The sequence below is a fragment of the Salvelinus fontinalis genome, chromosome 15 (assembly GCF_029448725.1).
Source record: "Salvelinus fontinalis isolate EN_2023a chromosome 15, ASM2944872v1, whole genome shotgun sequence".
In the NCBI taxonomy this organism is placed as follows: Eukaryota; Metazoa; Chordata; class Actinopteri; order Salmoniformes; family Salmonidae; genus Salvelinus; species Salvelinus fontinalis.
The window spans coordinates 40,025,415-40,039,863 of record NC_074679.1 but is presented as its reverse complement, the minus strand read 5'-3'; the positions used below and the strand labels follow the sequence as shown (position 1 = coordinate 40,039,863).

General features: G+C 43.7%; 1 protein-coding gene across 4 annotated transcripts in view; it reads left to right on the top strand.

Moving 5' to 3' along the window:
• The window catches only part of tdp1 (tyrosyl-DNA phosphodiesterase 1), a 74,657-nt gene that overhangs the window by 3,397 nt on the left and 56,811 nt on the right, over window positions 1-14,449 (top strand). For 2 of the 4 annotated variants that reach the window (XM_055863821.1, XM_055863819.1), the window contains 9 exons: window positions 105-787; window positions 882-925; window positions 1,036-1,091; window positions 3,837-3,933; window positions 4,412-4,446; window positions 9,099-9,191; window positions 11,919-12,089; window positions 12,266-12,344; window positions 12,526-12,702. In XM_055863821.1, coding sequence (XP_055719796.1) covers window positions 112-787; window positions 882-925; window positions 1,036-1,091; window positions 3,837-3,933; window positions 4,412-4,446; window positions 9,099-9,191; window positions 11,919-12,089; window positions 12,266-12,344; window positions 12,526-12,702 — 1,428 coding nt within the window. In that variant the 5' untranslated portion in view covers window positions 105-111. Of the gene's footprint in view, window positions 1-39; window positions 788-881; window positions 926-1,035; window positions 1,092-3,836; window positions 3,934-4,411; window positions 4,447-9,098; window positions 9,192-11,918; window positions 12,090-12,265; window positions 12,345-12,525; window positions 12,703-14,449 lie in introns of all 4 variants that reach the window. The other 2 variants (XM_055863820.1, XM_055863823.1) reach the window with 1 other exon arrangement.

The following is a 14,449-nucleotide window of genomic DNA, read 5'->3' as shown; positions in this document are numbered from 1 at the left end:
ACAGTAGATCAGTAACCAATTGTTCCTTTGATTGTGAAGATGACAACCATGGGCCTCCTGTTGTGAACTTCTGACCATGACCAATCAACGTTGACCTCTCACAGATCAGAAATGTCACAGGCGAGTCAGCACGGGAAATGGACACTCTCCAGCAGCGATGACGACAACGATGACCCACTCCCTTCTGCCTCAAACAACAACAACAGACCTCTGTTGTTTGGCAGCCCCCCGCCTGACCAACACACATCTTCAGTCTCTAACCACAACTCCCCCAAGATAGCCTCCAACTTCCACCAACCCAAACATGGTCCTGATCCTCCACCTTCCATAGAGGTGAAACCTGAACCTAAATCTGACACAGTGACTGCTGCCTCCCCCCTCTCTATTGGCTCTGAGGCCAGACAGGCATCCCAGGCCAGCCAATTGAAGCCAGTAAAGTATGAATCCAACCAATCCAGACCCTTTCTGGCTGGTAAGAGGAAGAAGGATGATGATTCAATTTCCGGCTGGGCTCTCTCGGACAGTGATGATGATGACGACGATGATAAGGATAAAGGTCAAAGTTCAGGACAGAAAGACCCGCCACCCAAGAGGTCGAGCCCCAAGCTGAAGAAGGCAAAGGTGTCGGAAAGGCCTCCCAGCCCCCATGGCAGAACCTACTACAAAGACGAACCAGATGACTTCTTTGAGACTAGCGTGCCTCCTGTCAATGACACCTACAGGTTCTACCTCAACAAGGTCACAGGGCTGGAGAAGAGGTACAACACTGGGGCTCTGCACATCAAAGGTGAATGAATACTCTCTGCTCTCATTTCTGTGTTGACAGTCGAGACTTGTATGACTCGCCAGGTAATCAGTGGGTTTTTGTGTCCTTATTTCAGAAATCCTCTCCCCTTTGTTCGGGACACTGAAGGAATCTGTGCAGGTATGAGATCCTTGAGTTGCACTAGTACTGAAGTATGTTGCTCGGTTGACTCAAGGAGATGAAAGACAGTTTGCCTGTTTTAGTTATGTTCCCTGTCCTTTCTTTTGTAGTTCAACTACTGCTTTGACATTGCCTGGATGTTGCAGCAGTACCCGCCTGAGTTCAGGTAATGCCCTACTCTTTGTTAAGCTCAAACTATATACAGCAGACAACCATCTGATTCGGTTCCAACACCCCCCGAACCGAAAAGAAACACCCCGTGGCCCATCCTGCAATTCATATAAGGTGACCCCAGAAAGCCAGATGGAGATGTGTAAATGAGACTTTCATTCATATTAATCTATCATTTAGCTATATTAGGCCTAATATTATTGTAACATAGGCTATAGCTAGGTTTCCATCCAATTGGCGCCATATTTCATGCGAATATTCTAAAATCCGCAAGAAAACAATATGGACCTTTTCCTACCAGAGATGTTTCCATCAAATTGACTTTTTGCAGATAAAAGAATTGTGCGCGATGACGTAGTACACATAAAAATAGCTTTTTGCAGTTAAATTCCCATTCCCATCGCATTTTCAAATCAACTAATGGTTTTCTCACAAAACAATGTTGCGTTATATAGCGAGTGTGCCCACTCCGGTATTGGCACGTGCGCGTATAGCCTACATGAGATTATTATAGACTAAAGAGCGAGATTATTTTCATTTGTCAAAAGGCGGCCAAGCATCGATGATCATTTCACCAGAATAAGACCCTCAATATTTATTGGAAAGGGGAATCAAGCTCCTCAATTTGCACTTTCACCACTCTGTGAAGTTCCTAATTTATTTAATCTGTAGTGGGAGGACCACACAACATGTCATTTTATGACTCCAAGTTTACTTCCATATGAGCGTTATTATATTAATATTTACGCATAAAAGCGCTTCCACTGACCTTTCTCGCATTAGTAATTTTACCACACAAAATAACCCACCTCGTCTTGCGTATTTTGTTTTGCCGACATTTGATAAGTTTACTCACACATTTTCTGTTTCCATCAGGCCTGTCATGAAGTTTTTTTTATCTGACATTAAAAAGGTTGGATGGAAACCTGGTTAATGCTGCAGTAAATGTACCTGTCACAAGGAATAAAGTTACCAGCTAAGATGATACATGCATTGTGAAATGTGCTCCATACTGAGATGTGGTGCCTTTCCCCACGAAAGACAGCACCAACGATATGGTTTGGGAACACACCTGCATTCTGTGGTGATCGGCTCATGATTTGCTAGTGTAAGAGGACGCCGAACCGACGAAAACATCCCATTCTCCGTGAGAATTTCAACCAATGGCTTGCAACCTGTGGAGGAAAGGGACTGTCATGCTCAGTGAATTTCAGAATTTAAAAAAATAGTGAAACATTAAAGTTATCTTTTTAAAGTAAAACTATACTAAATATATTCATGTCAGCAAATAATTGATTAAAACACACTGTTTTACAATGGTCTACAATAGCCTCAATAGCACTCTGTAGGGTAGCACCATGGTGTAGCCGGAGGACAGTTCGTTTTCGTCCTCCATAGACTTACACAGTAATCATGACACGTTCCGGAGGACGTTCTCCAACCTGTTCCGGAGGACGTTCTCCAACCTATCAGTTCTTGCAGCATGAACTGACATGTTGTCCACCCAATCAAAGGATTAGAGAATGAATGTAGTACTGAAAACATAAGCTACAGCTAGCCAGCCCTGCAATACATACAAAGTGGTGAGTATTTGACTCGGAGAGAGAACGAGAATAGTTGAACAGTTTAACAAATTCATTTCTTAAAAAATGTAAGAGTAGCGAGAGAGAGCTAGCTCTATTTAGTATTTTGTCACTTTCACATTCACTTACTTAGATAGCTAATGCAGCTAGCTAGTTTAACCTACTCAAACACCTGGCTCAAACAGAGAGTGATGCCATGTTGCTTAGCTGGCTATGGCTATCCAACACTGGAACTCTTCCAAGTCAAGATTGGAGCTGTTGCAGTGACCGTATTACCGCCACACCGGCAGTCATTAGTCATGACCGCAGTAAAATCCTAGGTGACCGTTGAGTCATCGTAATCTCTTCTTATGCACTCTGGACATGCGTTGCTAACTTGCTAATGATCATCAGGTCACTACTCAGGTCTCAGGCCAGCATCCCGGAGTCGCCTTTTCACTGTTGACGTTGACGCTGGTGTTTTGCGGGTACTATTTAATGAAGCTGCCAGTTGAGGACTTGTGAGGCGTAGTACACAGCGAGTTTCAGAAGAAAGTTATTTGTTTCTGGCCATTTTAAGCCTGTAATCGAACCCACAAATGCTGATGCTCCAGATACTCAACTAGTCTAAAGAAGGCCAGTTTTATTGCTACTTTAATCAGAACAAAAGTTTTCAGCTGTGCTAACATAATTGCAAAAGGGTTTTCTAATGATCAATTAGCCTTTTAAAATGATAAACTTAGCTAACGCAACGTGCCATTGGAGCACAGAAGTGATGGTTGCTGATAATGGGCCTCTGTACCCCTATGTAGATTTCTGTATTTCTGTAAATTTTATGTTATTTTAATGGACAAAAAAATTGCTTTTCTTTCCAAAACTAAGATATATTTCTAAGTGACCCTAACCTTTTGAACGGTAGTGTATATATTTATTTTCCAGACTCTGACATTGCTTGTTCTAGTATTTCTATATTTCTTAATTCCTTTTATTTTTGGGGGATTTGCGTGTATTGTTAGGTATTACTGCGCTGTTGGAGCTAGTAACATAAGCATTTCGCTACACCCGTGATAACATCTGCAAAGTATGTGTGCTCGACCAATAAAATGTAATTTGATGTGTTTAAACCCTGCTACTATTACTACTGGTGAAGGTGACGCCCTGGCCTGTCTGTTCTACAGAGACAAGCCTGTTCTGATTGTCCACGGAGACAAGAGAGAGGCCAAGGCCCGTCTGCTCCAGCAAGCCCAGCCGTACAGTCAAGTCCGCTTCTGCCAGGTAACACATCTCTAACCTTCTTGTCTTTTTCTCCTCCTCTGCAACCTCTCTTTTTTTACTTGCCCTTCTTCCGGGCTTCCCCTCTTATCTCAACTTACTTTCCTCATGCCTACTTCTCCTCTACCTTCCTCTCACTCTCCTCTTGCCCTTGTTTCCCATAAAAATATTCACAACATTGTGTCACATTGTAATTTACACCGTAGCCCACCAGAGAGAGACATCGACTCCCAACATAAACTCAAACGAATCAAAAAAGCCTATTTCTTCTGCTCCATTCTCCTATTCTTTCATTCCTGACCTATTTTGAGGTATTATTTAAATCACAGTCTTCTGTAAAAGTTCTTGAAGTTAAGTAATTTACCTAATCGCCAAAAAGCAGTCTCTTACTGCTAGCCAGCCAACTGTAATGCATTATCCTAATGAGCCATCCCAGTGCCTCACCAGTGTTCATTTGGATCTCCTGTTTGTCTCCTAACAGGCCAAACTGGATATTGCTTTCGGAACACACCACACGTAAGTGTTCCTTTTCTCCCCTTGCTCCATATATCATCCATGTACCGTTGTAATTTGATCGGGAGTTTTGAGGAATTGTCGCACTGAGTTGGTTATGCGTATTTTCTACATCAAAGGCCTGAGGGGAATATGGTTTCATAGGTAAATGTGTTTATTTGGTCTCTGAAGAACTAGCTCAAAATGCTGTGGAGCTGGAGCGTAAAGAAATGATGCTTTAGCTAAGTGTACCTTTTAATGCACATTAATGTTAACCGAGAGGAGCCAAGAGGAAGGATCTCAAATTGAAGGTAGCGCGCAAAAGTCACCTATCATACCCCCACTCAACATCCAAGTGAGCCTGCATCGGTATTCTGTACTATCGCCACTCCACCACCATTATAACACTCAATAACTACTCTAAATGTGAACTTGAGAACAAACTGGAAGCCAGGTTGTCTGTTACATGAGATGATAACTGATTAGTGGGAAGCTACTTTGTATGCTACTTTCGTCTGATCTGTCTGTTAAGTCTTCATCTTAACTATTCTGTTTTATTCTACGTGTTAAACAGGAGAGCAAGTCTCTGTTTCCATTGTTGCATATTTATACGTTTGATTTCTCCCTGCTCCCCTGTCGCTGGGTTGAATGATTCTTCTGGTTTATTCAGGTACGCGGAGACTGAGGTTGGATGCCTCGGGGGGTGATCTCTCCCTGTTTGAGAGAGTTTGAAAGATTTCTGTAGCGGGTAAATAAAATATTGATGCCTAGATAATCCTCGTCTAACAGCCGTGTCTGCTCTGGTGGGTTGCACTTTGCTGCTCCGTGATTAGTTCGACCTCGGGCTGAAGAGAGAGAGAGAGACACACACACACACACACACACACACACACACACACACACACACACACACACACACACACACACACACACACACACACACACAGAGAGTTACTTACACAATATTAGGCACACATACACAGAGAGGTACATACACACAGTCACAACAAGATGAGCAATCAGAGGAGCTCTCTCCTCTCGTCTCATTGAATCACGAAGAGGTTTTCCTCCAAGAGATAAATATAAATTATTTTTCAAATCCTCTTAACACAAGGTCTCATTTTAGTCTCCGTAGAAGTGTTTGACTTTCATATATTTCGCTGCCTGGAGTTTCTAAAAGGCATCTAATGGTATATTTTTCAAACCTGGAAAAACACCAAACCAATGTCTGTGAAACTTAAGTGTTTGTTACCTTCAGCTCCTTCAGTTCAATTGAGTTTTAACACATTAAACTGCAGGGCATTTCCATGCCAGAATGGCAAGTTTTTACATTTTATGCGCACAACCAACACAATGAATGGGAAAATGGATTCAAAGGAAAGGGTGATTTGCTGAATGTGCAATACTAAAGGAGGGCTGTGATTGGTTAATGGCCGATACAGTGCCTTCGGAAAGTATTCAGACCCCTTGAATTTTTCCACACTTTGTTACTTTTCAGCCTTATTCTGAAATTGATTAAATATAGTTTTTTCCCCTCAGCAGTCTACACACAATACCCCATAATGACAATGCAAAAACAGGTTTTTATAAATTTTTCCAAATGTTAAAAAATAAAAATACCTTATTTACATAAGTATTCAGACACTTTGCTATGAGACTAGAAATGGAGCTCCAGTGCACCCTGATTCCATTAATCATCCTTGAGATGTTTCTACAACTTGATTGGAGTCCACCTGTGGTAAATTCAATTGATTGGACATGATTTGGAAAGGCTCACACTTGTTTATCTATATAAGTTCCCACAGTTGACAGTGCATGTCAGAGCAAAAACCAAGCCATGAGGTCGAAGGAATTGTCCATAGAGCTCCGAGACAGGATTGTGTCGAGGCACAGATCTTGGCAAGGGTACCAAAACATTTCTTTAGCATTGAAGGTCCCCAAGAGCACAGTGGCCTCCTTCATTCTTAAATGGAAGAAGTTTGGAACCACCAAGACTCTTCCTAGAGCTGGCCGCCCGGCCAAACTGAGCAATCAGGGGGAGAAGGGGTTTGCTCAGGGAGGTGACCAAGAACCCAATGGTCACTCTGACAGAGCTCTAGAGTACTCTGTGGAGATTGGAGAACCTTTCAGAAGGACAACCATCTCTGCTTGAGAAACAAGATTGTCTGGTCTGACGAAACCAGATTGAACTCTTTGGCCTGAATGCCAAGCGTCACGTCTGGAGGAAACCTGGCACCATCCCTATGGTGAACCGTGGTGGCAGCATCATGCTGTGGGGATGTTTTTCAGCGGCAGGGCCTGGGAGACGATTCAGGATCGAGGCAAAGATGTACGTAGCAAAGTACAGAGAAATCCTTGCTCCAGAGCACTCATGACCTCAGACTGGGGTGAAGGTTCACCTTCCAACAGGACAATGACCCTAAGCACACAGCCAAGACAACGCAGGAGTGGCTTCGGGACAAGTCTCTGAATGTCCTTTAGTGGCCCAGCCAGAGCCCAGACATGAACCTGATATAACATCTCTGCAGAGACCTGAAAATAGCTGTACAGCGACGCTCCCCATCCAACCTGACAGAGCTTGAGAGGATCTACAGAGAGGAATGGGAGAAACTCTCCAAATACAGGTGTGCCAAGCTTGTAGAGTCATACCCAAGAAGACTCAAGGCTGTAATCGCTGCCAAATGTGCTTCAACAAGTACTCCGTAATGGGTCTGAATACTTATGCAAATGTGATATTTAAGTTTTTATTTTTAATACATTTGCAAAAATGTCAACCTGTTTTTGCTTTGTAATTATGGGGTATGGTGTGTAGATTGATGAGGGGGAAAAAATATTTAATCAATTTTAGAATAAGGCTGTAACTTTCCGAATGCATTGTAATGCCAAATTATATGTATAAAGAGAGACCACTCCGGACATTAGATGTGGAGTATGTGGAGTATAGTGTCAAAAAGGGTACTTTTGAGAGATTTACGTTTATATTTTTAATTGTCCGTAAAGAAATGTTATTTTTAACACTACTCATATTTCAGAGCACACGGTAAGGTTTGAAATGACACCAAGACTGGCTTTGTTTCATCGATAGACTCGTTGTGTAAGGCCCAAAATATGCCCTGGGTAATGCCCAAAAGATGCCCAGGGTAAGGCCCAAAAGATGCCCAGGGTAAGGCCTAAAAGATGCCCAAGATAAGGCCTAAAAGATTCACAGGGTAGGGCCTAAAAGATGCCCAGGGTAAGGCCTAAAAGATGCCCAGGGTAAGGCCTAAAAGATGCCCAGGGTAAGGCCTAAAAGATGCCCAGGGTAAGGCCTAAAAGATGCCCAGGGTAAGGCCTAAAAGATGCCCAGGGTAAGGCCTAAAAGATGCCCAGGGTAAGGCCTAAAAGATGCCCAGGGTAAGGCCTAAAAGATGCCCAGGGTAAGGCCTAAAAGATGCCCAGGGTAAGGCCTAAAAGATGCCCAGGGTAAGGCCTAAAAGATGCCCAGGGTAAGGCCTAAAAGATGCCCAGGGTAAGGCCTAAAAGATGCCCAGGGTAAGGCCTAAAAGATGCCCAGGGTAAGGCCTAAAAGATGCCCAGGGTAAGGCCTAAAAGATGCCCAGGGTAAGGCCAAAAAGATGCCCAGGGTAGGGCCTAAAAGATGCCCAGGGTAGGGCCTAAAAGATGCCCAGGGTAGGGCCTAAAAGATGCCCAGGGTAGGGCCTAAAAGATGCCCAGGGTAGGGCCTAAAAGATGCCCAGGGTAAGGCCTAAAAGATGCCCAGGGTAAGGCCTAAAAGATGCCCAGGGTAAGGCCTAAAAGATGCCCAGGGTAAGGCCTAAAAGATGCCCAGGGTAAGGCCTAAAAGATGCCCAGGGTAAGGCCTAAAAGATGCCCAGGGTAAGGCCTAAAAGATGCCCAGGGTAAGGCCTAAAAGATGCCCAGGGTAAGGCCTAAAAGATGCCCAGGGTAAGGCCTAAAAGATGCCCAGGGTAAGGCCTAAAAGATGCCCAGGGTAAGGCCTAAAAGATGCCCAGGGTAAGGCCTAAAAGATGCCCAGGGTAAGGCCTAAAAGATGCCCAGGGTAAAGGCTAAAAGATGCCCAGGGTAGGGCCTAAAAGATGCCCAGGGTAAAGCCAAAATGTCACACGTTTTCTTAAACTTGAATCAATCGTTTCTCAATAGTAATGTTGAATACAGACTTTGAAGGTATGCCGAACATTCTTCCCCCAAAGGACCTTTTATTTATTTTATTTCAGGAAAATCCAAAACATCATAAATATCTTTGAGCCATCCTGGCGTGAAATTGCCCTAGTAGCTAAAATGCACTTAGTGTGTATATCCCTCAGAATACTGATGTGGTGGAATTATGTACTCTCTTCGTTCTATGAGGGCTATTACTTTGTATTAATGCTACAGGATAGATTGTGTGAATGACCCTGGAAAGGTATGGTAGATTCGCCAGCTGAGTTTAAGGAAGGTTTCAGGAGTTTGATAATACATGAGATACATTATACTAAACAGAGCAGTGAAGATGGTGTCGCATCTTAATCAGATTCACTGGATAAATACAGGATACAAATCTGCAAAGTCTCTTGAAGTTGAATGTTGTTGTGGTTCAGTTGTTTGTATGTGTGTGGTGCATCTGCGTGCACGTTTGTGTCCTCAATTAACATGTGTCCTCCATCTTGTGGTGTCAGGAAGATGATGTTGCTGTGGTACGAGGAAGGCTTCAGAGTGGTCATCCTTACCTCCAACATGATCAGAGCAGACTGGTACCAGAAAACACAGGGGTGAGTCTCTGACAGTGGCCATGTTTGAAGACTACCATTTCTATAGACTGATTGCTATGCCAGGTGACAGTTTCTACACTCTCAGTTGAGATGAGGTGAACTTCAACTTCATCATTCTGTTGTTAATTATAAAGTTATTGATGTCCTGTTTTTGCCCAGGTTTCTTGCAATTGCCGGAGAACCAGGTGTCTTTAAAGTTGTTAGTTTGGTTAAAAAAAGAACACAACATTAGCCTCATGTCTGAGTTGAATAGCTGTCGTCGTGATTCATTCCCACGTTAATAACACATTTTCTCTTGGTTTCCATGACAACTCACTCAGCAAGCTGAAATGAGGCGCATTTTATACCCAAATAGTAACGGGGCACGTTTTTCATTTTTTTGGGCCAAAACCTTTCATAGGAATGAACCTGCACTGATTATTTTACAGAACCACATAAGTCTATTCAATATCTCTGCAGTTCATCTCTCTAATCTCTTACACAAACAGTAGAGATGTAATCATCCCATTTTTGTTTTATTCTTTCATTCAGGTGATTCCCTCAGATGATTTACTTTCTACTCCGCCTCTCCCTAACCCTTGAAACCAGCTCCATTAGAGACTAACAGAGAGAGCAGCATTAGCAGAACTATAGTTTGGCTTCTCCTTTGCCTTACTCCTCCCTGCCTTACCTGAATACGGTTTCTCACTCTCTCTTCTCTCCCTGTCTCTCCACACACACACAGAGATACTCTCAAAATCACATTCACTTTTACTCTATCTGATCATCATGTTGAAGAAGTTGTAGTATATGTTTGGTTTTGGCATCTACCTAGAAAGGCTTCCTGGTGTCTGGAATCCATATTGATGAGCTCTGTTTTGTTCTATTTTGTAGCAGCCTGCCCTGTCATTGGGGTCACATCTAGGGATGCGCCGCTATGACATTTTTGGCCGATGCCAATATCCGATATTTTCCTTGCCAAAACCCTAATTCCTATAACCGATATAAAAAAAAAATAGCGGCCTTTTGGCGTTTTAAGCGTTCTAGTACAGTTAAATAGTTGAAACACACACTGACCAAAAGTTATTTTGTTGGCATTTACGTATGTCCTCATTACCAGTAAAACATAATCAAAACCTATTTCTTTCACTTACTTGCTGTGCTGTTCTGTTGTACATTTGTTCAGTCGTTTCATTCTCAACCAGGATTTCATCATACATGTCAAGCAGTGAAGTTTCAGCTCGGTCTGTCCATGGGTCCTCTTCCTCGGTCTGGCTGTTTCCATCTGGTCCAGCTGTGTCTAACATTTCACGTAAATCCTGTTTCTTGTCTGCATCGAAGTAGCGGTCCTTGTACCTAGCATCGAGCATGGTGGCGACACAGTAAAGAGGCTCAGAGAGAATGCCATCGAATGGCTTATTCACAGCCTCTAGTAGAGTACTTTTGCACGTTTTAACCCCGCGATTTGTGTCGGCAGTTTTGTTGAGCAGGCGTTTCAATGCCATGACGGAGGGTTTCACGTCTGCTGCAGACGCAGTTGATGAGCTTATTTCTCGAGTCGGTTGTTCAAATGGAGCTAGGATTGTGTTCATGTTTTCAAGTTTCAAACGTTGTCAAATTCCATTGAAATAGCAGCAGCGGTATGAGAACCGGCACATTCCTGAGCATGCAATACGGCTTTCCTCAGTACGAAATCCTCGTCGACCCACCATTGCTGGTCCAAATGTCAGTTGTGAAGCTAATAGCAGTAGCTCATGGATATGCGTTTCAACAATACTGTGTAACTCCGGTAGGGCAACATCTGAAAAATAGCGCCTACTTGGTAGTGTGTACCAGGGCTCGAAGTGCTCGACCAGTCGGCGAAAGCCAACATCATCCACGACAGAGAACGGTTGATTGTCAAGGGCAATGAATTCCATTATCTTGGCCTTTATGGATTTCGCCTTTGAGTTGTCTCACTGAAATGATCTTGATCTTTCAAATGACTGCTCGACTTGAACTTGTTTAGTTGTTGGAAGTGTACGCTTAGTTTTTTTGTTTTTTGTGCTTTTGTTCTAAGTAGTCGCTGAACGTCTGGGCCTGAATCACTTTCAAATGAAACTTAAAGTTAGATCTACACAGCAGACATTGTGGGCTAGGTTAGGAATGCTGTGTTGCACGTGTAGCGCTGTCTTTTTCGTGCCGTCATTACATCATCTACCTACGTTATATAGGTATGCACGTCAGCTTTGACATCGCCGTTAAACGACACATCAGGCCGATGTTAGCATTTTGTTAGCTAATATCGGCCGATTCCGATATGCTCACCGATTTATCGCGCATCCCTAGTCACATCACACACGCTTGCAATGTCTGTCACCCCACCCTGGCTTTCAGCCTCTGTCATGCTGTGGATGACTAAAGGAATATTATGCAGGGTGGGTTGATGTTGAGAAATTGTCTCGCTGTGTTTATTTTGTCTAAAATGGAGAATGAAAAACACGTCATTGCTCCCCTGAGGGGAAATGCAGACTCATGGGGATTCATCAGAACACTGATGACTAGGGGTTGTATTATTGTAATGTGTGCAGTAATATTTATCAGATGTTGTATTGTGACAGTATCTTTCTGTGTGTGTGTGTGTGTGTGTGTGTGTGTGTGTGTGTGTGTGTGTGTGTGTGTGTGTGTGTGTGTGTGTGTGTGTGTGTGTGTGTGTGTGTGTGTGTGTGTGTGTGTGTGTGTGTGTGTGTGTGTGTGTGTGTGTCTCAGGTTGTGGATGAGTCCTCTGTATTTACGGTTACCCAAGGGGAGTCCAGAGACAGCGGGGGAGTCTCCCACCCTTTTCAAGCGGGACCTCCTGGAGTACCTGGGGGCCTATCGTGCCCCCGAAATCACCGACTGGATCCAGAGGATCAGAGAGCATGACCTGTCTGAGACCAGGTGAGACGACGTTGATCGATGATCATGTTCAATTGGCATGACGCAGCTGAAAACATTTGACACATATTAGGTACTAGCGTGTCCATAATAACTCATTTTGGGGGTTTTTCCCACTTCATGCCAACTGAACTGGACCCATTTGAGATGTTGACAGCTCCTACCTCTCTTTTCCTCAGGGTGTATCTGATAGGTTCCACTCCAGGGAGGTACTTGGGCTCAGACATGGAGAGGTGGGGTCACCTGAGGTTGAGAAAAGTAAGAGTTCTTCTCTTGCTTCTATCTTATACATTCTCAGATGAAGTAGTAGTGACATTTTCGAGTGCTCTATGTCAGGGTTGGATGGCTGCATTTTGTTTTGTAGGCTTTTGTTCCAGCCCAGCACTAACGCGTGTGTTCCTCAATTCTGACCCTGTCTCTGTGTCTCTCTCTTGTATAGCTGTTGCGCGACCACACGCGGCCCATCCCCGACGAAGAGAAGTGGCCTGTCATTGGTCAGTTCTCCAGCATCGGCTCCATGGGGTTGGACAAGACCAAGTGGCTGGCAGGGGAGTTCCTGCGCACTCTGACCACCCTGGGCAAATCGTCTCTTCGCCCAGATCCCCCAATGCACTTGGTACGTTCTATAAATCACCCATATTGTACTAGTCCCCCTCTGTATATATTTTAGTTGGTATGTTCCAAAAACCTGCCACTGTAACTCTATTGTCTCTAACTGGCCACTCTAGAGAGGGTGGCCATCAGCACCGGCCCTGAATATACAAGGGATTGAAATTTGGTTAGTTATGTCAGTCACTGACTGTCACTCACAGTCACTCAATGACAGTGACTCAATTAGCCCATGTCAGCAAACATTTTTTAGATTGGTAAGTAAGTATAGACATTTGTTATTTCTCTAAAATCTGTGATCGTGACACAAGGCGCTGCGTGATTTACAACTGTCCCGTCCTGATGGGACGCTTATTCCCGTAGCACTCAACCAACCAACGTCTGTCACTCGAATGCATGTTTTTTATGGGATCTTTTCATTCCCTTTTTTCCCTGCTAGTCAGAACTATAAAGTTATTTATTATGTGAGAGGATGACAATGCGTCTAATTAGGAAGTGTTCTTTTATCATAGAGTAATGAATCTGCACCTGTGTGTCTCTCCTCTTTCTCTTCATATCCTGTCTTCTCTTTCTTTCCACTCTTTCTGTCCTCTCTCTCTTCATCTCTCCCTTCTACCGTAGTTTCCGAGTAGACAGTGTTTCAGAATTCAGAAGTAAATGCACAACATTAATGAATTCAAACGATCTGTTTACAGGTCTACAACAATTTGCAATTGTTTTTGTCGTTCAGAAACGGTCCGATTACAACAAATGTCACTGCAAAAGAAAACATTCTGCCTAAACCTTCAAAGGCATTTGATTAAGTTCACCATTGCTATATCCTTTAGATCACATATGTCAGAGTCAAGGCCCGCGGGCCACATCCGGCCCGCGAGAAGGTTTTTTACGGCCCCTGGGATGATCTTGATTTATTATTAGAACCGGCCCGCAGACCGCAGCAAGCCGGCAGCCCGCAGATCTTTTACACGCACCAATACTACATTTCCCACAATGCAACGGTGACGCACCGAGCAGTAGGCTGCTTCATTTCAATATTTATTGGCACAGCAGTCGTCAGCATCACAGTAAAATTAACTTTCAGATACCCATCAAAAATGGCAAAACGGAAGGTGGACACTGAGAACCGGGGGTTTCAAACAAGGTGGGAGTCGGAGTATATGTTCACGGAGGTAGCTGGAAAACCTGTGTGTCTTCTGTGTGGAGAAAGTGTGGCGGTACTGAAAGAGTATAATCTGAGACGACATTATGAAACGAAACACGCGGACAAAAACAAGAATATGGACATGGAACAAAGGCTACAAAAGGCAGAGGAATTAAAACGAGGCCTCAAATCTCGACAGGCTCTGTTCAAAAAAGCCAAATCACAAGGCCAGGCTGCTGTCAAGGCCAGTTTTATTTTGGCAGAAGAGATCGCTAAATCAGCCCGGCCATTTACGGAGGGGGATTTCATCAAAAACTGCATGATTAAAGTTTGTGACGAAGTTTGCCCAGAAAAAAGGCAACTCTTTTTAAATGTGAGTCTGAGCAGAAACACCATTGCCGAGAGAGTAGACCAGTTGTCCATCAATCTAAAAGAGCAGCTTGTGAAAAAGGGAAAAGATTTCATTGCATATTCCTTGGCTGTGGATGAGAGCACCGACATTTCTGACATTGCCCAGTTGTCAATTTTCATCCGCGGAGTGGACTCCAGCCTAAGCGTGACAGAGGAGTTTTTGGCTTTACGTCCTATGCATGGCACAACTACGGGGCATGAT